Source organism: Panulirus ornatus, chromosome 59 (genome assembly GCF_036320965.1).
Source record: "Panulirus ornatus isolate Po-2019 chromosome 59, ASM3632096v1, whole genome shotgun sequence".
In the NCBI taxonomy this organism is placed as follows: Eukaryota; Metazoa; Arthropoda; class Malacostraca; order Decapoda; family Palinuridae; genus Panulirus; species Panulirus ornatus.
Window position 1 is genome coordinate 3396457 of NC_092282.1, and position 27718 is coordinate 3424174.

At 37.5% G+C, this 27718-nt stretch overlaps 1 protein-coding gene across 7 annotated transcripts in view; it reads right to left on the bottom strand.

Annotated features, from left to right (window-relative positions):
- LOC139767190 (serine/threonine-protein kinase tousled-like 1) overlaps positions 1-27718 on the bottom strand; it is a 172898-nt gene that overhangs the window by 50102 nt on the left and 95078 nt on the right. For all 7 annotated transcript variants that reach the window (XM_071696259.1, XM_071696258.1, XM_071696256.1 and 4 more), the window contains exons 3-8: positions 16849-16966; positions 13253-13515; positions 12756-12935; positions 9857-10104; positions 7506-7725; positions 4446-4567 (exon numbers count right to left, since the gene is read on the bottom strand). In XM_071696259.1, the coding sequence (XP_071552360.1) occupies positions 4446-4567; positions 7506-7725; positions 9857-10104; positions 12756-12935; positions 13253-13515; positions 16849-16966 (1151 nt within the window). The remainder of the gene's footprint in view (positions 1-4445; positions 4568-7505; positions 7726-9856; positions 10105-12755; positions 12936-13252; positions 13516-16848; positions 16967-27718) is intronic.

Genomic DNA, 27718 nt, shown 5'->3' on the forward strand with positions numbered 1-27718 from the left:
TTACCTTAATCCTGTTCACGTTCAGTCTCAAGTTTCTATATCAAACTCTTTTTCATCTACTTCACAAATCTAGGTTGGTAGTAATAAAAGGAAGCATAAAAGTCACACTAATATAACAATCAAAGATTTGTTGTGATACTGATAACATTTTTAAATGAACGGCATAACAATATATCAAATGTATACAGCATCTTCTTCCCTAGCTATATATACTGTATCCTTTCCTTTAATCTCTAGGTAAGGCATTTTTGAATTCTACCATTATAAACCCAACTTTGTACAATTCATAAGAAACTATGAGATTTTAATTCCTAGAGATAACTGTCTTTCTTTTTCTTTCATGCTAATTCACCATTTCCCATGCAGCAAGGCAACACCAGGTACAGAAAATGAAAAGGCCTCACTCGCTCACTTCTATTCTCTAGCTGTCTTGAGTAATGCACGGAAACCAAAGCCCCTATCAACAACCACACTCCACAGACCTTTCAGTGGTCTACCCCTGCTGCTTCATATGCCCTGGCTCAGTCCAGAGATACAACATTCCTTTTCAATCTTTATGTCACTATATTTCACAAGCTTGAACTATTTACCGAGAATACTCTTTCTCCCTGAAGATGAATTTCCCATCTGAACTTTGTCCTCAGATGTGACCATATCAATTTGAGGAAAATATGATGAGCTCAATAGTTTTGATTATATTGCTGTAAGCCTCAGCAAACTCAAACAGCGGTCAAAGTGAAATCAAGGCCAGCTAACTGCAACACCTGACATGAAAAATCATTGGGTACTGATGGGGTGGGGTTAAAGGGAGGAATTAACTAAGGGGCCCAGAATCAAAAGTAGCATTGAGGTTTGTGATATCTCTCCTGGGTGCTTGGTTGTAGGAAAGGCTTAAACAATATACTCCACTTGTCCTGGTGCTTACTGCACAAGTGAAACCCACCCTGTGTTTCCTGAAACTGGAATAAAAAAATAAAACATGCCTGAGTGAAACCACACATACTGGGCCCAGGCATAGCAGGGTAAAGGTTCAGTATTTCACTTATCAACTTGTTCATTTGGTCTTCTTCAAAAAAAAAGAATTATCATTCAGTGTAATCAATCACTTTATGCATATACAAGGCTGTTTCCCAAGTTACCAAATCATACCAGGCCTGAGCACTGTTCAAATAAGATCTAATCATTAAGTTTATAATTCATTAATTCATTCAGTCATCTTCAAACAAAGGAAATATCATTCAATGCAATCAAGCAGTTTATGCAAAACTGAGCCTTTGCACAGCAGGAGAAAGGTAGAAATCATTAATTTTGTAATTTTCCTGTGCAGCCTTCTTCATGTGTAGTAAATATCATTCAATGCAATCGAAATTTATCCTGCAACTTTTACCCTCATCACATGAATACCATGGAAACATAACCAAAGAGACTGTCCTAAAAACACAAGAGAAAACAATAAAATCACTTTACTTCAATCTTTCAACAACATGATACCGTTACTTCACTCAATCCATTTTTTTTCATTAGCACTGTATGGTGTTTCTAATTGATGTCCCTAATCTACCTTCACCCCATCCCTTCAATTCTATGATCACTATAAAATATTTGTCTCTGGGGTCTACCCAAAAAATGTTATAGTGGTTTCATTTCTCGTAATACCATGTTAAATTTCAAAGCTAAGATTTTCCATCAGTTATTTGCTAACTTCTGGTAGGTAACTGTTACTCTAGGTATCTAATTAAATGTTATTCACTTCTGGTAGTTAACTGTTACTCTAGATATCTAATCAAATGTTATTCAAGGCACTTTATTGCTGGACATAGCCTCTGGAGCAGTCTGAAAATGTAAAATGCTTCACATTCTGGAGGAGGACAGCCATGATGGACCCTTGGCCTCCTGAGGGTAGTCATGATGGACCCCTAAGATTAGACCTGCATCAGGGTTTACTCACCCATATCACTATGAGAAAAAATACTAGGGAGGCTCCAGGATTTTAAATCTAAACTCATCAGCAGTTTAGCTCCATTTTTTTCATACTTTATCATCATGTCCCGCATTTGCACACATCCATTCTCTTGCTGTCATATGTCATGCATCGAAACCATAGCTCCCTATCCACAATCAGGCCCCACAGACCTTAACATGGTTTACCCTGGCAGCTTCACATGCCCTAGTTCAGTCCAATGACAACATGTCAATCCCTTTATACCACATCATTCAAATTCATTCTATTTCGTGCGTGCCTTTCACCCACCTGCATGATCAGGCTGTAATTGCTCAAAAATCTTTTTTACCCCAACTTTCCATCTCCAATTTAGACTCCCCATCCTCCTAGCTCCCTTCCCCTCAGACATGTAAATCCTCTTTCTCAATTCATTTTCTCCATATGTCCAAACCATTTCAACAAATCATCTTCAGCTGTCTCAAACACACACATTTTATCAACACAGCACTTCCTCCACTTTTTCTCCATTTAAACTCACACCCCAATTAACCTGCCTCAATAACCTAGCTTTTAACACATTCACTCTCAACTTCCTCCATTCACACACTCTTCCAACCTCAGTTACCAACTTCTACAGTTTTTCACTGGAATCTGCTACCAGTGCCGTACCAACAGCAAGTGGTTTATAAAACTGTAATCTTTCCAAGATCATTATTTTTTCCTTCTTGTATTTCAAACTATTTCCACGGAGTTCATAACATAAATTAGCTTCTCTAAATATACAAGAAATCCAAACTCATCTTCCTTGCTCTTTCAAATATTTTCATCCCTAATACAACTGGCCCCATTCATGTTCTGCAAAGGTCTCATCACTCCAAGTTACAGTAATCTACACAGCTTCTTACATTCCATTCCTTTACTGTACTGCTGAAAAGTGTTTTGAAGTTGCACAACCTCTCGTTTTCTATCTATTACTCCAATTCCAATTTCACAAGGTGGATCAGGTACATACAGCACTCCCAGTATCATTCATACACATCCTCAACCCCTGTCCAAAGTGTTAATAGGAAACCTGGTCTTTCAACTCCAAAAAAGCACTACTATTTTCACTTCCAACACTTTAGTGATATGTCAAATGAGACCAATAACTCCATTCATATCACCTCCAAACAAAAATGCTTCCACCCCATCAGATCCCAAGTCATTCCTCTTACATCTTTATGTACAATTTTCCAAGCTTTAATGATTTCTCTCACTACATCTGATTGTCTCTTCTGCAATCTACCTCTGCTCATTGCACTTCTATTGTACTATACATGTACCTGACCATCACAGAATCTCCCATATGTTCTACATGACCATACCATCCAAACACACTTTCACCCATATACCTTTCTCATGAGTTCTTTCCTTCGTATAGCTTCAAATCATTTGTCTACCTATCCTCTTCCTCCCAATGATACTCTTAAAAAATTAAAAATTACTCATATCTGCGACTCCTATTCTTAGCTTGTCCTAACCTATAAAAAGTTGGGTTTTTTCATCCACACAGCAGCATGCAGGCTCCTTGCACACTTTATAATTAAAAATTTTCAAAAATCTTTCAATACACATACAATTTCTCTCCCTTGGATGACTATTTTCAGCGTAGGCTTCCCTCTGCTACCTTTACTGAACTTTACTCCTACATATTTAAACTTATCTTCAATTTCCAGTTCTTCACATGGCAAACTAATCTTAAGTCTTATCTCTCTTCCCTTTCAAATATCAGTGTCTTACTGTCAGCTGCATTCACTTCCAGCCTCCTACAAACATGACTGAACCAGTCTACCACTTTCTTCAACCCTTTCTCTGAATTAGGTGACAATAAGTATCATCAGCAGGAAATAACTGTTGCAACTTCCTTCCAATTTGCCGCAGTTAATAATCACACCACAATCACTCCTTCTCTCTCTCGTCTCATGCAAAGCCCTATCTATGTACATGATCATTTTAAATAATCTAATTCATTAACACATTTACCAATATTTGCTTCCTCACAAATGCGAGAAACAGCGATCAAGTATGAAGATGAAAAAAAAAAAAAAAAAAAAAGATCAATCTTACCTTAAATCTATGTTATCTATTCTTAAATCCTAATGACCAAGCTGAGATCATCTCGATGTGCTAAATTCTAAAGTCAGTTCAAAGCTGTGTACATAAAATGTGGCATATTTCACATTTATCATTTCAAATATACTCTAGTTTTTCATTCTTATAACTGCAATTGTTACTTACTAGGATATTCAAAGGGGTTGCCATTAAATTTTCACCACTGTAATGATGTCTCAGTATGGTGTACTTACCAATCTCACAGGGTGACTCATAATAATGTCCAAGAGATACTTATAATATCATGGATTTGGTCCTACTTTACTGCAAGACCATTGTAAGATGATAAACTGAATACCTACCATCAAAGCCCAGAAGAGTAATGAACAAGATCACTACTGAGAGTGCTCACCTTGACTGGTCCTCATTATGTATTCGCTTGAGTTCTCTAATGTGAAGATTTCTCTCTCTCTCTAATTTTTCCATTTCTTGCTGCAAATCTGTGTCCTCCTTTTTAAGGGCAGTTTGCCTTAACTGTTGAAAAGAAAAATGAAAAAATTACAAAGCTAACTCTACTTACAAGAGGGAGATAACTATGAGATTACACTGTCAAGAGTGAATGGGAACAGGATTAATGTAGTGCCCTCAAATCAATTAGTACGCCAATACACTTGATAGTCATTCTCCTAGTATCCACACTAGAAATATCTCAGGCCCTCAAAAACACCTTCATGCAGATCCATCTTTGTACACTACCTCTTCCCCTTACTGCCTTTGGTATACTACCAGACTTCATTCAACATCCTATTATTTGCTTTACACACAAAAATACTGTACATTTTATGAGGTTTTGTCAAAATATCACTCTTAAATTTCTTCACAAACCTTTCTCAAATTTTCCTTTATCTATTTACCTAAGTCTAGCTACATTGCATATGTAATCCACCTCTAATTCCCTTGTATTTGATCCACCTATCTATATATCTGATGCCTGTTCAAATTGTAACTCCCACAAAGGGGTGGCCACAGCAACAGTCTTTGATCTAACCATACATTAGAAAAAAAAAAAAAAAACACTCCATTACTGCACATCATATGCTTAAATTCTTACATTCAGTGCAAATCCCTAGCATGACTCAACTTCAGCTTTCCCATTACCATCCATAATGATAATGGGAATATACCAGGGTTGCCCTCTGCAAGAGGCCTGTCAAGGGTGAGGCACTAAAAGCTATTACGTACTGCTGAAGTTCACAAGTTATGGAGGACCTTTTGCCTTGACCACCCCCTTAAGGGAATTCCCAGTGGGAACAGGCATCAGAGATGTACATATAGTAGACAGACGGATCCATAATGACTATCACTTCCAACTACCTTAACTAATTTCCAATCTTAATCCTCAAACTAAACTACTATCTCTCAAAAACTGAAACCTTGGTCTCAATCTCTTTCTACATACTCACAAAATCGTATATAAGTAAACTACTTTTCTACCCATTTCTTAGTATGGTTGTTGAAAGAACAGATTCATTTGTACACATCAATGTACCTTTAGTTCTGTTCCATCATGGTTAAGCTGTGCCCCACAACCATCCTGTATCAAACCGTATCTTATACTGAACTCCTTTCATAAAACCACTAAACAATGATGGTGGTATTACAAGTCTTGATGCACTCCCAAATTCATTTCACATCACTCAACAGTAACATAATTCTATTTCACTATCATACAAGTCAACTTTTCTATATCTTTTTTGTGCATCTTTTCTAAAAGTATCAAGTACAGCATGCAACGTAATTTTCACAAGAGTTTTCTCCATCATCTGCTGAACTAGAGATCTAATTCTTAATATCCTTTTCCCCCACTCCTATAAACTTAGCTCCTTACTTGTAATCCTTTTAAAAGTATCAAAAGCTGGCCATGTGCCTCATCAAATGTTAAGAGAACTTTTTTCATACAGGTTTGCCATTTCCAGCTTCAGCAAGAAACAGATGAAGAAATGACCTCATTTACTTATTCGAAAAAGAAAACTTATTCCTTTGTATTTCCTTCATTAATTTCAAATTTCCTTTACATATACAGTGGGACAATCACAGCATTTATCCAATTAGGTAGCACACACCTACTTCCTATGCTGTCAAACAAATATGGGTATGTTTGAAGGAATAGTGGTTCCAACAATGTTGTATGGTTGCGAGGCGTGGGCTATGGATAGAGTTGTGCGCAGGAGGGTGGATGTGCTGGAAATGAGATGTTTGAGGACAATGTGTGGTGTGAGGTGGTTTGATCAAGTAAGTAATGTAAGGGTAAGCGAGATGTGTGGAAATAAAAAGAGCGTGGTTGAGAGAGCAGAAGAGGGTGTTTTGAAATGGTTTGGGCACATGGAGAGAATGAGTGAGGAAAGATTGACCAAGAGGATATATGTGTCGGAGGTGGAGGGAACGAGAAGTGGGAGACCAAATTGGAGGTGGAAAGATGGAGTGAAAAAGATTTTGTGTGATCGGGGCCTGAACATGCAGGAGGGTGAAAGAAGGGCAAGGAATAGAGTGAATTGGATCGATGTGGTATACCGGGGTTGGCGTGCTGTCAGTGGATTGAATCAGAGCATGTGAAGCGTCTGGGGTAAACCATGGAAAGTTGTGTGGGGCCTGGATGTGGAAAGGGAGCTGTGGTTTCGGGCATTATTGCATGACAGCTAGAGACTGAGTGTGAATGAATGGGGCCTTTGTTGTCTTTTCCTAGTGCTACCTCGCACACATGAGGGGGGAGGGGGATGGTATTCCATGTGTGGCGAGGTGGCGATGGGAATGAATAAAGGCAGACAGTGTGAATTGTGTGCATGGGTATATATGTATGTGTCTGTGTGTGTACATATATGTGTACATTGAGATGTATAGGTTTGTATATTTGTGTGTGTGGACGTGTATGTATATACATTGTGTATGGGGGTGGGTTGGGCCATTTCTTTCGTCTGTTTCCTTGCGCTACCTTGCAAACGCGGGAGACAGCGACAAAGCAAATAAATAAATATCTAACTACTGGTTTACCTCCACTCACCATCTCACTTCCTAAACCTTGTGGATCCCCACATTTTCCCATTTTTGGCAAATAATGTACTTCCTGTTCCCTTTTTTCAAAATATCTTAATCTACACTTGTTTGATACTCTCCTACAATCTGAAAGCACCTTACATATGCCATTAGCACAAAACATGACTGAATTTATTTGATACTACAGAAAAAAAAAAGAGTAAAAGATACTCTTAACCCTTCTTATTCTTGCAACATTTCACTACACTCTACAATTAATCTTAGGTTTCCCCTCTATATTCATCTCTGATTATGCTTAAGTCAGAACTACATGCAACAATTTCATGCACATCTGGAGTAAAAATAGTTTCAAGAAGGTCTTACCTAACCCTTCACAAGGAAAATATTTCAATAATCCTGATATTTTAGACAAAATGCTGACCTTTAGTATTTCTTCTGATTCATAATATTCCTGAATGGTGAGATCTCGGTGGTCATGGTCACCGCCAAGGCCATTTGGAAGATTTCCAGCACCCTGTCCTTGGTTGCTGTTTGCCCCTCGTTTCCGAGAATTACTCCCACCTTCAGATGGTTTACGTTTCAATAAAAGTTTTCGCTGACGGTCTATTTCTTCTCTATTTGCTTGTAGCTCCTCTTGTCGTCTGCAATGTCACCAAAGTATCAATTAATTTCTAAAATACCAATATTCCTCTAATTCAAAACAGAGCATGGAACAAAATGAGTAAATGCAGGAGCAAAAATAAATAATCAAATATGATCAAACACAAGATAATAAATGCAGTCAAACTTACACATCATTATTTCAAATACATAAATGCAGAGATTCATTTGTCTCAATGAGTCTATAAATCAAACATTTCTCTTTTAAAAGAGTGGCTATTATATTACGTGAATAGCATCTGTTATGAATTCACATACAGGACATAAGGAGTATGAAGGAGGTGGTAAGGCAATCATCTGGATATTTCAAGTAACTGACCCGAGTATGGTATCCATGACTTAAATCCAGTCCTATCTACATAGGATTGATCAGGTGCATATATCCTCTCAGCTCATCATATCATTAATCCATGTCTACTGTATTACAGCAAAATATAAACTCCTTTCACTTCAAGCACTTACTTAATTAGGTAAGAATAACAAGTGGGGTCCTATAGTGCTCAGTCTTAGCCCAGCAATTCCTAACGTATCAAAATAACTTCAGAAAGGGACAGGTATCATATCTGAACATGTTTCAAGGTGATACTTAAGTTATGAGAGGTAAGGAGGTGTAAGGATAGTGAAAACCTTCAAAGAAAATGGGTGATTAAGCTCAATCCAATTAAATGGAAGATGATAAAGATTAAACAAAGTGAAAGGATGACTATGACAAAACTGACAAGAAAGAAACTACAGGAATTTACATATAGAATTAATTCAGATGATGTAGTCCTAAGTCTATACCCAGAACATCATATCTGAGGGACTTTAGGAAGTTAATCACTTTGAAGTTAATTTCAAAGCACCTTAAAAACATTATTATCACCATTATCATTATCATTAGCATTACTATCATTATTATTATCATTACTGTATCATTTATATCTATCTATCTATTGATATCTCTGTGGTTGAAAAAGCAGATGAGGTTGTGGTGAAATGTCTTGGACATATGGAAAGAATGACTGAGGAAAGGTTGACAAAGAGGATATATGTGTCAGAGGTGGGGGAACAAGGAAAAGCAGGAGACCAAATTGGAGGTGGAAGGATGGAGTAAAAAAGATTTTGAGCGATGAGGGCTTGAACATACAGGAGGATGAGAGGCATACAAGGAATAGAGTGAATTGGAACGATGTAGTATACCAGGGTCGATGTGCTGTCAATGGACTGAACCAGGGCATGTGAAATGTCTAGGTTAAACCATGGCAAGTCAGTAAGGCGTGGATGTGGATAAGGAAGTGTGGTTTCGATGCAATTAAGTATAATAATAATAATAATAAATATATACATATACATATATGTGTGAAAATAAGGACTGAACCAGGGGTATCTGAAAAAGCTGGGGTAAACCACGGAGAGGTCTGTGGGTCCTGGATATGGATAGGGAGCAGTGGTGTCAGTGCATTACACATGACAGCTCATTTAAGGATGTGAGTGGATGTGGCCTTTGTGTTTCTTGGTACTACCTCAATGATGCAGGAGATGGAAAAGCTTTTTCCTGTGGGCAAGGGTGGTGCCGGGAATGGATGAAGGCGAGCAAGCATGAAAATGTACGTGTATGTATATGTTTTTTCAGATGAATGAGCTGAGAGAGAAAAGTCCTCACTTGGCACACATTTCTGTTCCTTCTTTTGGAAAAGCAAAACAGGAGGGGAGGATTATCAGCCCCCCCTGCTCCCATCCATTTTAGTCGCCTTCTACGACACACTCCCCTATCCCTATGGATAGGAGGGGTGGGCAGGTTTTCCTGTAGCCGCAGTTTAAGGGTTGAGTGAAGAAGCCCTAGAAGGGCAAAACTCCTTACTTGTATAACACAAATGGGTAACTACACATATAAGTAAACACATACATACATCCATGTGCATTCAGAAACACACATCTGTATCCCAAACTTTGTTTTAGATCATATAATTATATCACTCTTTAATCTGATACTACTGTCAAGCCTTTATGCATTTTTTTTCTTTTAAACCTGAAAATTGAATCTACTTTTCACTTGGAACAAACATTAGTTTCTTTTCTCAATCTAACCTTTTCAATCCTCAGGAAAAAACAATTAAAAAATTTACTCACTTCGTTATCTCTTGAAAAGCGTACCCATCTTGCCAATTTTCCTGGAAAGTGGCACCAACTCTCTGAGTGACAAACTGCCCAAGCCTTAATCGGTTTTGCATGCACTTTTGCCTTGCTTCTTTTTTCTCTATATTAGATTTTTCAATTTGTAATTTCTTGACTACTTCAATACACTTATTAATTTGTAATTGCTTCTGTTCAAGAAGTTTACTTTGAGTTTGTAGCTGTCGTGATAATTCTTCATTTGTCTGGAATATGAGGAGAAATACTGTGAGTAAACATGTCAAATTAAGTACCACTTGAATTTGCTGTAGATGTCAAACATACCCAGGTATCTGATCCAAGATCTAAGATGAAAATGCCAAAGACTTCACTGTCTCCATGAATTATCATCACTATATCTTCAATAATCTCTTGGTAAGCTTGTTTCCAACATTTCTATAAATGACATTTTTACCGCATATTTATTGCTACTCGTGACTTCAATATTAAGATATCCTCCTCATCTTTTACATTTTCATCAAATTCATGACTTACCTAAGCCCATGTTATCACTACATCATACCTTATGTAATCAATCCTATGCTTTAACTAACAAACATTTTCTCTACTCCCAAAGCATGACTCCTATGACCATCATTCTTCAGGACTTTCTAACTCTCATGACTCCATCATCCCCATGACAATCATTCCAATGACCAAAATCTTGCACGAGTTCAATAAACATGAGCCTCATTTTTCACTTTAATATGGTAATTCTTCAAAAGCTTTTTTATGTGAAATATCCTCAATACTCCCCCACTAAATTACCATCAGCATATCTGATGATTATATCACTTAGGAATAGGTTTCATCTATCAAAGGAAATACCAGATGTGTACACTGCATCACTTTTTTTTTTTTTTTCATAATCACCATTTCCTGCCTTGACAAGGTAGGGCCAAGTTCAAACAAAAAGCCACATTTGCTTACATCCATTCTCTAGCTGTTATGTCTAATGCATGAAAAATGTAGTCCACCATCCACAGCCAAGTCCCACAGACTATTTATTGGTTTCCTCTGACTGCTTCCTAGATCCTGGTTCAGACCATTAAAAGCACATCATCCCAAGTATACCATATTGCTCCAATTTATTCTATACCTTGCATGTCTTTCATCCTCCTGACTTTTCAGGCTGTGATATTTTAAAGAAACTTTCTATCCACTAATTCACCTTCATCATAAGTCTTCCTCTCCCCAATGCTCCCTCCACACATATCCTCTTAGTCAGTATTTCTTCACTCATCCTCTCCCTGTTCAAACAATTTCAGGATACCCTGATCAACTCTTTCAATTACTGTGCTTACTATCACATCTTGTTCTTATACTCTCATTCCTTGTGCATTCAACCTGTCTCATAAATACTGTCCTTAGGCATTTCATTTGCAGCATGTCTACCCTCTTCTGCTTTTTGCATTCAGAGCGTATGACTAGAATCCATACAACACAATCAGGAGTATCACGTCTTCAAACAACAATCTTTTCCCTAACAGACTCTCCTAAATGCACCCACCCTTAAACTCACTTCAGTTCCTGTGATTCCATCCACTGTCATGTTCATTCCTAACTACCTAAAGCCCTCCACTTCGTCCAGATTCTCCCTTCAAACTCACACTGAAACCATCCAATCTTGTCCCCTGCTATGCATAATCAACTTACTTCAATTCATATCAATTGTCAACTTCTTTCATAAGCTCTCCCTAACTCAGATACATTATCAGACAGCCAAGTCATCTGCAAACAACTGACTCACCTCTCAGATGACTCTATCTCCGACATACATTTGGCCTGCCTTTCTCTCCAAGACCCTTGCATCTAACTCCCTCAACATCCTGTCCATGAACTGATTACATAGCCATAATGAATTCAAACACTCTTCATGCAGACCCACTTCGGCTTGCAACCTTTCTATTTCCACACACATCTTTCTCTCCCATCAAAACTCCTCATTGCATTTCCCAAATTTTGATCACACACTAAATACTTATAAAACCTATAACAAGAAATCTCTGCAAGCTATCAAGTGCTTTCTCCAAGTCCATAGATGCCACACATAAATCCCCCTTTTCTCTACGTAACTCTTATAAAAAATTTCAAAGCAATCACCTCATCCACACTTTCCTTACAACTCCCAGACTCACTGCTCCACCTTTACTGGATTTGTGCATGCCACCATCCTCTTAATAATCACTCTCCCATACACCTTACCAAGTACACTCATCAGATTTAAACTTGTGTAATATTTGCTCATACCTCTTGCCTTTATGTAAAGGCAACCTACATGCATTTTCCCAATCTTCAGGTATCATACCTTAGGCCATACGTACACTGAAAAGCCAGACTAACCAATCAACAATACAGTTGAGAAAGTCAACTGCAATACCATCCACTTCTGCCACACTTTATATCATACAAAGCTGTCATCACCTCTCTTTTCACCAAACCATTTGCCTTAACTCTCTTGCACTTCATATCATCTCATCCTTATCACAATTCATCTGCCTATCTATTTGCTACCACATTCAAAAGTCCTTCACAGTACTCACTCCACCTCCTTATCATTGCTTTTTGCTTATTCCCACTTCCCATGTGCTCCCCTCAATGATCAGTATCCCAGTAAGGGTGAATAAATGAATGCCAAAGCTGCCGCTTTGTACTAAAACAGTACCACATTACTACAATGAAAGCAAGATAAATATGTCAAAATACTAGCTATTGTAACTAGGATGAGTGGAGACAGTGTTTCTTAAAACAGTCTTAATAAATACTATAATTTTTGGAGTATAACTGTACAATTTAATAACTTATTCAAATTCTGTATATGAACAATTACCCTCACTTCTAATTTTTATCTACTTACACATTGTAAATTATCAATTCTTGTATTTTTTGCCTCCATATCCATAGAAGCTCGACTTTCCATTTCTTCTACCTGCCTATAGGTGATATCACTTTGTGTGGCACGGTGAGTAACAGGTACACCCCGAGGAGGGGGCATCAACCCTACAAGTGGATCACCTAAAACACCACTCTGACCAGTCTGAAATGGCATGATTCTTGTGAGGCAGAAATTAAGATAAAGTTTTGTTATCAATCTTACCGATAACATAAATATGCTTGCACAGTTCTTCAAAATAAAACACCAGCATCTAAATTTTTCAAAAGACAAAATCTTTTACATGAAGATTCACAGGTCATCCTTATCATATATTTCTAAACAAGGATAAGCTAATCAGTTAAAGCAAAAACATAATTTCAGCTTCTATATGGAAGAAATGCAAACAGAACTACACCTCTACTTATAATTATATTTCTTTCACCCAGAAATGTTATGAATTTTAACAGACCACAACACACCATATGGCTGATAAGCGTTTGTGAGGATGGACTCTTGGCACCAGAATGTCTGAGTGGAGAGTTAGCTTGTTGTTGCTGCTGTTGCTTGAAGTAATCGTTAATTTTCTTGGCCTCTGTCGCTCTACTTAACTTGGGAGCAGTGCTCCCTCCTCCCTCATCATTCTGTGCCCCTTGGGATCCACTTTTTCGCTTTCTTTTCCGGTCAGTTGGGGTTCGCTGCTGAGCTTTATCTGGACTGGTACTTTCTTCTCGGTCAGATGACCCTGTAAACATTGAAAATGTTAAAGATCAAAACCCTTTACACATGGACCCTGTTCACCTAGAACCCATCTTACAAAGTCAACAGGAAACAAGATATTATGGGTTTCAGCTGGAACCAAAATGCTCTGAGCCACCTTCAGTTGCACCTACAATACAATGAAAGCATCATAATAATGATGCTTTACAGTACGGTGATCCCCTTCATTTTAAACAAGTTCAAAAGAGAGAGAAAAAAAAAATTTTGCTCATAGGATTAGTTGCTTGAAGTTAAATATCAAAGTGACCTGAATGATATGCATAAAAGAAAAACAACTTTTGCTCTATGTTTTGTTTTTCCTTGCTTATTTTCTCACTCTTCTCTCTTCCCTGATAAATTTGATAGTCTTATTTTTCTTCACATTAGCTCAAAAATTTCTCCTCTAATACTATTTATCAACTGGCGTTACTACCTCATTCCAGAGACTCCTGTAGTCCAAAGCCATGCTACTGGAAATAGTGTGGAAAAATGGGCTGACTCCTTTGAAAGAAGAAGTCTTTTTATGTGGTTCAACTCTCAATGATATAACCTAATATAAAGTCAGTAATAAAATGTATATCGACCAAATGGGTAAATTTTTAAAGGAGAGGATTCAATAGCATGAATATTCTGTAAGGACAGACTCAAAATCAAACACAGTATTCAAACACATACAAGCTTGTTCACATCCAATGAATTGGGAAGGTAAAAATTGTTTAACTTTGTGTGTCACTGAAAGAGAAGCTTATTGCTGAATCCTCTCTCATCAAAGTTAAAAGCACCATAACATGAATGAAGGGATGTATAAAATACATAATATCTTAATAAAATCTCTGTTCTAATGGGGCAAAATTAAGAAAGCAGTAGGTGGCCTGATGTCCTTTGCCCTGGGGGATGGGTCAATTCACCATTTCTCAGATCACCTGTTCCTTGTTTCCTCAACTGTGGTATAGGTTGGTTATGTATATATTCTCTTGTTCATACTGACTCTATATCCTTGAAAAATGATTGAAATACAGTGGAAGGCTTGCAGCTCCTGAGTTTATTATTCCAGCGAGTTTACTTATATCAGTGCTTCACATGTGAAGTGAGAAGGGGATGGAGTGAGTATTTTGAAGGTTTGTTGAATGTGTTTGATGACACAGTGGCAGATATAGGGTGTTTTGGTTGAGGTGGTGTGCGAAGTGAGAGGGTCAGGGAGAATGGTTAGGTAAACAGAAGAGGTAGTAAACGCTTTACCGAAGATGAAAGCCGACAAGGCGGCAGGTTTGGATGGTAATGCTCTGGAATTTATCAAAAAGGGGGTGACTGTCATGTTGACTGGTTGGTGAGGATATTCAAGGTATGTATGGTTCATGGTGAAGTGCCTGAGGGTTGGCAGAATGCACGCATAGCGCCATTGTATAAAGGCAAAGGGGATAAAAGTGAGTGTTCAAATTACAGAGGTATAAGTTTGTTGAGTATTCCTGGGAAATTATATGGAAGGGTATTGACTGAGAGGGTGAAGGCATGTACAGAGCATAAGACTGGGGAAGAGCAGCGCAGTTTCAGAAGTGGTAGAGGATGTGTGGATCAGGTGTTTGCCTTGAAGAATGTATGTGAGAAATACTTAGAAAAACAGATGGATATGAGTGCAGCATTAATGGATCTGGAGAAGGTATATGATAGGGTTGATGGAGATGCTCTGTGGAAGGTATTAAGAGTATATGGTGTGGGGGGGTAAGTTGCTAGAAGCAGTGGAAAGTTTTTACCGAGGATGTAAGGCATGTGTACGAGTAGGAAGAGAGGAAAGTGACTGGTTCCCAGTGAATGTTTGTTTGCAGCAGGGGTGTGTGATGTCTCCATGATTGTTAAATTTGTTTATGGATGGGGTTGTTAGGAAGGTAAATGCAAGAGTTTCGGAGAGAGGAACAAGTATGCAGTCTGTTGTGGATGAGAGGGCTTGGGAAGTGAGTCAGTTGTTCACTGATGGTACAGCACTGGTGGCTGATTCGGGTGAGAAACTGCAGAAGTTGGTGACTGAGTTTGGTAAAGTTAGTGAAAGAAGAAAGCTGTGAGTAAATGTGAATAAGAATAAGGCTATTAGGTTCATTAAGATTGAGGGATAAGTCAACTGGGAGGTAAGTTTGAATGGAGAAAAACTGGAGGAAGCAAAGTGTTTTAGATATCTGGGAGTGGATTTGGCAGCGGATGGAACCATGGAAGCGGAAGTGAGTCACAGGGTGGGGGAAGGGGCGAAGGTTCTGTGAGCGTTGAAGAATGTGTGGAAGGCAAGAATGTTATCTCGGAGCAAAAATGGGTATGTTTGAAGGAATAGTGGTTTCAACAATGTAATATGGATGTGAGGCATGGGCTATAGAGAGGGTTGTGTGGAGGAGGGAGGATGTGTTGGAATTGAGATGCTTCAGGACAATATGTGGTGTGAGGTGGTTTGATCGAGTAAGTAATGAAAGGGTAAGAGAGATGTGTGGTAATGAAAAGAGTGTGGTTGAGAGAGCAGAAGTGGGTGTATTGAAAGGGTTTGGTCACATGGAGAGAATAAGCTTGACAAATAGGACATATGTGTCAGAGGTGGAAGGAATGAGAAGTGGGAGACCAAACTGGAGGTGGAAGGATCAAGTGAAAAATTTTTTGAGCGATAAGGGCCTGAACATACAGGAGGATGAAAGGCGTGCAAGGAATAGAGTGAACTGGAACGATGTGGTATACCAAGGTCGACGTGCTGTCAATGGACTGAACCAAGGCCTGTGAAGCAACTGGGGTAAAGTAAACCATGGAAAGTTTTGTGGGGCCTGGAAGTGAAAAGGGAGCTGTGGTTTCGGTGCATTATACATGACAGCTAGAGACTGAGTGTGAATGATTGTGACCTTTGTTGTCTTTTCCTAGCACTACCTAGTGTGCGGGTGTGTGTGTGTGTGTGTGTGTGTGTGTGTGTGTGTGTGTGTGTGTGATATCATGTGTGGTGGGGTGGCTACAGGAATGGATGAAAGCAGCATGTATGAATATGTGCATGTGTATATATGTATATGTCTGTGCATGTATATGTATGTATATGCGCATGTGTGGGCATTTATGTATATACATGTGTATGTGGGTGGGTTGGGCCATTCTTTCATCCGTTTCCTTGCGCTACCTTGCTAATGCAGGAGACAGCGACAAAGTATAATAAATACATAAAAATATCATTAACAAGGTGGCCTTGATTAGGGCATTCAGCTGCTCATACTGTCTCAGCTAACGTTTTCAAGCTAAAATATTCAAGCAGAATTTTTTGTGAAAAAAAAAGTTCATACGGTAGATGGTATACACTGCAACTGACCAGTGCTGGGGTTGGAGTCTTGTCTGTCTAATAAGATAGGTTGACACGCAGATCCAGGCATGGAAGTGGGCGGCTGTGAGGAGGTGGGAGTGCTTGGATTACTCCCACCAATGTGTGCCTGCAATGTAACAAAGTTTTCCATTAGCTGAGAAACATTGAAAAGGAACAGAGTGAGAGAAGGGTTTAAAAGGCATTCTTTTTAATTCACTGACAATCATCAAATAATTTATTTCTGAAAAACAAAGAAATCTCTTCTGGGTCAACTTGACTGCATAAGGGAGCATGAATGTGAAGCATAATACATGCAGCTGCTGAGCTTATGGCAGCAAGAAAAATCTCAAGAGGCAGGAGACTTCAACTCACAAATATTGAGCATATTAATAGTTGAATGCCTCTGAATACATAACTATGATGATGCAAAATAATTGAAAACTTGTTCTGGGTTTAGAAAACATAGTACTAGTCAAATATACATCAAAATCACATCATACAAGCCTTTTTCCAAATTCATAGCTAAGGGGAATGTATGTGTTCATATCTATCAATACACTAATCTCCAGCACAACCAAATGAAATGAAGGAATCCTTGCTTTTTGGGTCATTTTATCCATATTTTACAAAGCTAGATATATTCTATGAGTTGGAGTCACCTGAGAATTTTCATTCTAAACAAGCCAAAACTAAACCAATTACTAAACAGTTTACCAGCTTCCTTCTCTGCCTTTAAGTACAGCACATTACATACACTTAAAATACTAGAAGGGTGTTACTTGGAACAATTGTGTCACCTGCACTGAAGCATAATTATTGAAGGTGAAACAATAATGGGTTGAAATACTGTTTAGAAAATATTAGACATCTGTGTTGTTCCATAGCCAAAGGTAAAATTTTCTTCCAGTTACGAGCCCGGTTAAGTTCCAAGTTAAACCTATGTATAAGGAGCATTACTCAGGCAAAAGCCACTGAGGAGCTTTGGGTCTTGTGCCATTCAATCCATTAGATGCTGAGAAACAAATGTATAAAGCATATAGTTTGATGTGTTTGTTGGGTCAGGTGAAACACACCTTCATCAAATTAAGGTGTTAACTCTCTAAGATGGAAGAATGCATAGACAATGATAACAAGGGACAAATCAATCCCTAATTGTTTGTCATGCTATGCAAGTAACAAATGCTGTTGTGTTAGTGGCAAACATATGGAAGATGAGCAAAAAGCCAATACTAAATAAAGAATGACTAGATCATAAAGTGAAGGCTCTTGCCTTGAGGTATTCTAGTGCACTGCTGCTAGTATTTACTATAATAAACATTATCACTGAATGGCTCTGAATTTATGCAAATATTGTGCAAGTGGTAATTTTGTCAGTAATTATAATTCAAATCAATATTCCAACCTTTAACTTGATAAATTTCTGTCAATGATTGACCATGCCATAGAGCATATTTTTTTTTTGTGTAGATTATCAAGCCAAAATGGTTTAAATTCTTCCTGAGTACATTTGGTTGTAAAAAGGGATTACTGTATTCAATGTACCAAAATATAACAAAAGCAGTTCCAACTGCCAGCATAATATACTGAGAATTATTAATGAAAGTCATATTTCACTGAAATTGCTCTCATAATCATGAATAAAATTTTTACTTCCTTATTCATCAGAATAAGACTTACGGCTATATGTTAGTTGAACCTTATCAAGTTAAAAAAAAAATGTGGATTCACTGATTTACAATACAAAAGGATATGTCATAACTTGTAAAACCAAAACTACACAGTGAAGTACAAATAACAATAAAGAGTCTACAATATACAGTATACAAAACATGAGCATTACTTCTGAGTTGAATAAGGCCATTTTGGGAAACAAATTGACATATGCAATCCATAGCTTGTACTGTACTTTATCTTCATGCAGTGTCCATACTAATTATCAAAGCAGGGATATACAACAATCATCAATCTCTCAGTCTTATGGACTGCACTAAAACATAAGACTTAGTCATCAAAATATGATAAAAAATGAAGATATCACAATACACAGAAACAAAAGAATAATAACTTCAAGGAGATAGCAGATAAGAATAGAATAATATGTCTTTGACAAGTTGTGTTGGGATTGGAACACTGTGACATTAAGGTGAACACAGAGCTGTCCCTATGCATACATCTATGATTACCATATCATTACATAATGTTAAATGCTGATTCAAAATATGAAAACAAATTAACATGAAAGTGAAACACTGCACTAACTAATAAACAAAAATAATGTCTTTTACACAGAAGTACTTTAATTTGAATACTGCAACTATGTGAAAGAAAAAAGGTGAAAATAAAAGATGTGGGACAACCTACAACACAATGAATCACCTCAATCTTTTACCTGCCAAGCATTATAACTAAAAATGAAATTAATTCCAATAAAACAATCGATAAATGGGAATTATTAATCACATTTTCTTTATCAACTTGATGAGCCCAAATTGCAAGACACCATTACAAGATTATTTATAGCAAACTCGACATATCAATAATTTTTATGGAGAATTCCTAAGAAAACAGCAAAACAAGAAAAAGCAGCCACAATGATCAATGCTAAAACATCTCAACCACAATACATACACCTATCTATTCATCTGTAACTGTAACCTCTTAATAAACTCCAACTCATGCAACCAGCCAACAAGTCTCCCAACCCATTACCTCTAAAAGCCAAACTCACCAGAAATCAACTGCTCACACAAAGATAGCCTGCAGTATGCTACATGAACTGTTCTCTGATCACCTACCCATTCTCATAACAAACCACCTATGCTACACAACCACCACAAAGGCTTACGTATACTACAGGAATACAGACTGGCCAGCCTTCACAAATACAATACATGGAAACAAAGCTCCAAAACTGCAGTGTAAATTATTTCCCATTTCTAAATCAGGAAGTCTTACACTTCATCAACATTTCCAACCAAGCTAGAAAAAAGCACATACTACATGGACATCAAAAGAAATATAACCCAAACTTCTTCCTACAACTTACACACCTCATAAAATAATGAAACCACCTCTTACAAAACCACTCACTATCAAAAGAAATCCAAGAACAAATCCAAACTTTACATAACAGGATCACTAATCTAATCACTAAAAGGTAAACTACAAAGTGGAACTCGTTTCTCAACACAATGAACCACAAGACACATAGCAAACAACTATGGTGCATGTTATAGATAATCCACACTTATTGAACTAATCCAGTCCTCACTCATAAAACATTTTGAACTTATTCTAATGACATCCCTTCAAAAGAACACATACTCAAGATACACTACCCAAGAATCAGTCACATACCAAACTCATCCATGCGTAAGAAAGTCATACAAAAACACAAAACCCATCCAAAAACAACTAACTATCCACCTTCAATCCCACCGATACAGGCAATGCCTTTAAGTCCTCAAAGAACTCTCCTGTAATAGACTGTGACAATATATCAAACTTCACATAAAACATTTTGGTTCAGTAGCAATCCAAGCACTTGCAAACATCTTCAACCACTCCAGACTATACAACGAAATTCCTGACATCTAGAAATATGCCAACATAATACTATTCCTAAAACCTCCCTAACCACCTAGCTTCCCCTCCTCCTACTACCCTATATCACTTTTGTCTTCAAGATCAAGAGTATGTGAAAAACTGATCCACAAAAAAATCAAGCAACTTATCCTATTCTTACTGCACAACATAGCTTCAGACCCAATCACTCCACCCTCACTCTACACAGTAACATCAAACAATACATCCTGAGTGGCTTCAATAAACTACAACCCCCATCCTGCACAAAACTAGCAGCAATAAATATCAACAAAGCATTTCACACTGTCCCATGGTGTTGCGATTAGCATTCCAGACCTTGACACATTCAAGGGCTGCCCAGGGTCAAGCGCATAGGTTCGAATCTGGTCGCTGCAGGCAGTCAATAGTCAACCCAACTGTTCATTCACCTCAAGGGGTTGGTCAATCAATAAAATGGATGCCTGGCTCAGGCTAGAGTATATATATATATATATATATATATATATATATATATATATATATATATATATATATATATATATATATATATATTCCTATGAGTCCGCGGGGAAAATGCTTCATTTTTCCTGTAGACTCATAGGAATATCTTGCAAAATTGTGATCCTTTCCAACCCACCCACATACACATGTATGTACATACATGTCTACACACGCACATATATATACCTAAACATTTCAACATATACATATATATACATATGCAGACATATACATATAAACACATGTACATAATTCATACTGTCTGCCTTTATTCATTCCCATCGCCACCTTGCCACACCTGAAATGACAACCCCCTCCCCCCCACAAGGTAGCGCTAGGAAAAGACAACAAAGGCCACATTTGTTCACACTCAGTCTCTAGCTATAATGTATAATGCACCAAAACCACAGCTCCCTTTCCACATCCAGGCCCCATAAAACTTTCCATGGTTTACCCCAGACGCTTCACATGCCCTGATTCAATCCATTGACAGCACGTCGAACCCGGTATACAACATCGTTCCAACTCACTCTATTCCTTGCATGCTTTTCACCCTCCTATAAGTTCAGGCCCCGATTACTCAAAATCTTTTTCACTCCATCCTTCCACCTCCAATTTGGTCTCCCACTTCTCCTTGTTCCCTCCACCTTTGACACATACATCCTCTTTGTCAATCTTTCCTCACTCATTCTCTCCATGTGACCAAACCATTTCAACACACCCTCTTCTACTCTCTGAACCACACTAAAACAGGTTTTAAATTTGTCATTTTGTGGGGCTTGTACATCTAAAAAAGACTTCACTCACTCTTTTAACTCCAAGCAGCAACTTACATGGGAACCTTAACAGATTCCAGAGTAGGTCTGATACATGGATGAAGAAATTTATCCTGGCCAAATTTGAAGTCTGAAGGATGGGACAGGTTGAAAGAAGACCTCAACATGATTTATTACCTAGCATGAAACATACTTCAGGATTGTGTGTGTGTGAATTTGGGAGATAACATTATCCTTCACCTTTAACCAGAGTCCCACATCTGAGAACAATTAAGGAGACAAAGTATCAGCAGGCAAATATTAGAACAATTTTCAAGTATATGGACAAGGAAATATCTACCAAGCTGTTCATATCCTAAATATGGCCAAAACTAGAAAATGCTTTTCAAGTTTGGTTAGTGCATCTAGAGAAGAACAAAGAGCTAAGAGAGATGGTGCCACAATAAAGGGAGCTGAGTTACATGGAAAGTCTACAGGTTTTAAATTTGTCCTCCTTGGAAGAGAAGAAAGAGGTGACCTGATCACAAACTTCAAGATTTTACAACAGATTAAAGATGTATACAAAGAACAGTTCTTCAAAAGAGGTAAAAGAGCAACCATATAATAGATCATGAAATTAAGCAAGGGATTTTCTTTTAAATTGTCAAGTGCTTTTATTGTCTGAGTATGATAAATGACTGGAATAAGACCTCTGTGGACAAAAATAATGCACACAGCAACTATAAATTTGAAAAGCTGTGTGATAGGTAGAGAATGCCCAAGAGATGAAGACCCATGAGTGTAAAACTCCCTCCCCATATAGTATAAACACGTATTTACAAATAGAAAATTACATACATGAATCCAGCTCACACCATCTAGTCACCTTGAGCCACTGTCTACAATACTGAAAACACTTGTTTCACACATCATTATTAAACATACCATTTATGGACTAGGTCACTAAAATACTAATTGATCTAAAAATGAGTAAAACTTTTTTCACAAAACAGAAACAACACATTATATGTCATAATTCAGGATCAAATTTCTTTACCCTCAATGATTAAGCTATGTCCCTTTTAAAATGTGGTTGAAAAGATAGTCTACTCATATGCAGCTTTCAAGAGAGGCATCAGTACCTTTGTAAATATAAAGAAAACACAGATTAATACACATAAAGCAAAACCAGAGACAAAACACGAAACTCTACTGGCATCCCTCCAAAGCATCATCTGAATACACTAATGCCTACTCCCACAGAGGCAAATTTTCCCTTCATTCCCATTCACCATTCATAAAAGGATTCCCTTCCCTTATATAAGATGGTCCTTGCTGAGATTAATCTACATATTTCTTTTCCTTCCAAATACATACTTCAAACATTTCAACAAATACTCAGGTTCTTTTGTCTTCTAGTTAAAAAGGATTATATGAATACTATCATTAAAGTAACAACAGATGACTTTAAAATAACAATTCAGTACCTTCATTCATACAGCATCATGACCCTCATAAAAAAATTATAACTGTCCCTTTACTATTAGTGACTTTTTCATCTACTTTTGGAAATAAAAGTAAGACAAAGTTAAATAAATCATCTACAGTTTAAAGACTTCCTCAAATTCAGTGCATTAGTACACACAAGAATGATGAAAGAAAGAGATATCAGGGCTGCCCACTCTTTGAATACTTCTCGTACAGAAATGACTGGCTGGATGAAAACCAAGAATGTGTTAGTTACTCATATCAAAGTACAGAAAATCAATCATTCAAGAAGGGTAATCAATATCAACAGTCCAGGATAATATTTCTAAAATTCATAAAATGTCCAAAAAAGTTTATCAGTGTTTGTAAGAAGCTAAACTCACTTGGCCTAAATAAACAATGGATTGTAATGATACATTATATAATGGCAAACTAACTATGATAAAAACCAAAATACAATTACACCTGCAAGGTTTTACAAGTGGCTGTATCATAGACAGAACTTGAAGCATGGTTTATTTGACATTCATTTCAAGTGAATACAGATAGGATATCATTAATGAGACCCTTCGTATTGTGAACCAGCCATGTGAGTCAGGCAAATCCAGTTAGCTGAAAAGAGTTTTTTTGTTCCTTAAATCATTGTCCATAACTACTCTAAATACTCCATGTGCCCTCGGTGTGGCAATTTTCAATAGATTTAATATATTTCATTCAATTTTTTGTCTTACCATTCAAAAGAGCTTACTTATGTGCATGATGAAATAATCAAATAAACAAATGTTCAGGCTGTAACACAGCAAGGCATATATCTCCCCAGTGGCAAAACATAAACACAGCTCACTCTGCTATCATGTTAGAGTTCTCATTACCACGTTCCATAACTTTTCAAAATCTATATACTCTATTCATATAAACCTATACACATTTTCTTAGCTGCCTGGGTATCACAAAACGATGTACTTTGATGGTTACTGAGCAGATGAGTTGTAAACATGAAAGCAAAGGATAAGGAAGTATTGTGTAACTTCCCAATAGTTACTTCCTGACTCACTACTCTACTGTTGTATGCACTAAGGAATCTTTACTCCCAAGACCATATTAGGCACCCTCGCAGTCAACTGGCAGAGTCATTCCATGCCATATAAGGCATATCAGCAGCCAATGGGTTTATCCTTTTAGGATGAAAGTACAAAATACATCTCCTACAGAGGTGGAAATTAAATTTCTAAATATCATAATGAATATTAGTGCCATTAAATATAAAACAGAGCTATATAATGAACCAAACCCATTTAAACATAAGATTTTAAAGAAATTTTAAACTCTAATCTTGATAAGCCCACACATTCAAAACCAGCAAGAATCCAGTGACCTATGGCATCATTATCTATATTTTTTGATTGAAATGCAAACTCAGATGGGAAGATTTTCCCCATGGGCCAGACATAGCCATGATTAATGCTTTTGAAGCCCAGTTTCCTCTTCTATCTGTCATCTCTTGACATCCTATTTCCTTTGAAGGCTTTATAAATCTAACACTCAAAGCAATAAACATCCCAGCAATCTATCCTGAAACCCCAAATTATACAAATAACGAAGTCTGCCTCTAAAAATTGAAGACTTAACTCTTCTGAAAAATTAATCTAATTATAAAGAGGACTGACTCACCCTTGGATAGAAATATAGTCGAACATTTGATGCAGCTCTGATTTTTACATCTGCTTAATAAACTGAGTCATGTGCAAGGCAATCAGATTTATCAATTTTACCAACCTTACATCAAAGCTCAATCCATGTTCCTTGTACTCTTTCCCTCTGTTAAATATTTTTTCTTCAGTTTATGCTCTCCAGAAATGACTACTTCTAAGTCTCAGCCATTTGTTGGGCTAAGTATATTTGGAAAGTCAGCACATTACAAATTTCTTTGTGGAAACTGGAACAAGGGTAGTTCTCCATAATGCCTGTCCCTTTCACTCTACCAATAAGCTTTGGAATTCTTTACCTTTACATGTTTTTCCTTTCACTCTACCAATAAGCTTTGGTATTCTTTACCTCTACATGTTTTTCCAACCAACAAAGTTTTGAAAGGAAAGTTCTATACTTTCTTTAAAGTTTTCAAATACAGTAATTCTTTTCCTTTTCTTGCCTTTTTAATGTCTTACTCAAGCCTTTGCTAGTCCATGACTAAGATTTTGCTAGAGCCGGGGCTAGCATGTAGTGCTCACTACATATCTTCCTTAATGAAGTATACTGTTTCTTGCTGCATCCATGCATCTAACTGTTGTCAATCTGTAGTTCATAAAGGATTGACCTTAATAAATCTAGTTCAAAATGGAGAGAATGAGTGAAAAAAGGTTGACAAAGAAGATATATGTGTCAGAAGTGGAAGGAACAAGGAGAATAGGGAGACCATACTGGAGATGGAAGGATGGAATGAAAATGATTTTGAACGATCGGGGCCTGAACATGCAGGAGGATGAAAGGCATGCACGAGACAAGAGTGAATTGGAACAATGGGGTATACAGGGGTAGATGTGCTATCGATGAACTAAACCAGAACATGTGAAGCATCTGGTTGTGGATGGAGAACTGTAGTTTTGCTGCATTACACATGACAGCCAGACAATGGACATCAGCTGATGTGGCCTTTCCATTTGTTCCTGACCTTACCTTGCTAATGCAGGAAATAGTGTTCAAGTAGGAAAAATTGTAGCTGCCTCTGTATGTTTATTTCTACTGGTAAATGGAATAATCTTTCTAACTTTCTTGCAGGGCATTTTTATACACTTGTATATTTTTCAATTGTTCCAAGGTATTATTCTAGGCTTGATAATTTTGTATCTTACTTGTAGTGATGTAGGCAGATTAAAAAATCACTCTTTATGCCTTCTATTTGCTGCCATGTAAATATTATCATGCATATCTCCTCTCTTCTTTCAAAGCTATCAAGTTCAAAATTCTTTCAACCTTTCATGATATCTCACACATTCCAGACAACAGGATTTACTTATGAAATGTTTCTGATTTCTCTTTAACTTGTTTACACCCATTTGGATGCCTTGTAAGTATATAATACAGAAGTATTCAATTTTCCCTCTTCTGTATACAATAAACATTTTCATCAAATTTCTCTATCATTGTAAAAGTGATCAATACCACAGCAGTCATTATTTGGCTTGAAAGTATCTTTTTACTTTATCAATGTGCTCCTTGCATTCATTTCTCACTAATAAAAACTTCTTGGTCTTTGACATTTTTCATTTTCATCCTTTCCTGTAGAATCTTTCTGAGAAGATGTCAATATACCATTAAAAGTCCATGACTTATTTGCTTGAATTTCTCTTTTCAATTAATTCCATTAGGTTCTCTTCTAACCATTTTTCGATTATATTCAATTTTTTCAGTCTTTCTTGTTCTTCTGATCCTACAGTGTCTATCACTTTTGTGTCTTTGCAAAACGCCAGACAATATCTAATTCAACTTCCGCATCAATTTCTTTGTCTGTTTCCTTGCGCTCCCATGCTGACACAGGAAACAGTGATTAAGTATAATATCTATATTCATCATAATTAATCGCCGTCACCTGCGTTAGCGAAGCAGTACAAGGAAACAGACAAAAGAATGGCCCAATCCACCCACATACACATGTATATACATAAAAACCCATACATGCACATATACATACCTATACATTTCAACATATACATACACAGACATATACATATATATTCATGTACATATTCATACTTGCTGCCTTTGTCCATTCCTGTCGCCACCCCTGCCCACACATGAAATAGCATCCCCCCTGCATGTGCCCACCCAAGAGGTAGCACTAGCCAAAGACAAAATAGGCCACATTCGTTCACACTCAGTCTCTAGCTGTCATGTGTAATGCACCAAAACCAGAGCTTCCTTTCCACATCCAGACCCCATAAGACTTTCCATGGCTTACCTCAGACACTTCACATGCCCTGGTTCAATCCATTGACATATTGTCCACCCCGGTATACCACATCCTTCCAATTCACTCTATTCCTTGCACACCTTTCACCTTCCTGTATGTTCATTTCCTGATCCCTCAAAATCTTTTTCACCTCATCCTTCCACCTCCAATTTGGTCTCTTGCTTTTCCTCATTCCTTCCACCTCTAACACATATATCCTCTTTGTCAATCTTTCCTCACTCATTCTCTCCATGTGACCAAACCATTTCAACACATCCTCTTCTGCTCTCTCAACCACATTCACTTTGTTACGACATCTCTCTTACCCTTTCATTATTACTCGATCAAACCACTTCACACCACATTTTGTCCTCAAACATCTCATTTCCAACACATCCACCCTCCTCTGCACAATGCTATCTGTAGCCCACGCCTCGCAACCATATAATATAGTTGGAACCACTAGTCCTTCAAACATAACCATTTTTGCTTTCCAAGATAATGCTTTCACCTTGCACACATTTTTCAATGCTCCCAGAACTTTTGTCCCCTCCCCCACCCCGACTCACTTCCGCTTCCATGGTTCCGGAATCATACAAATAGT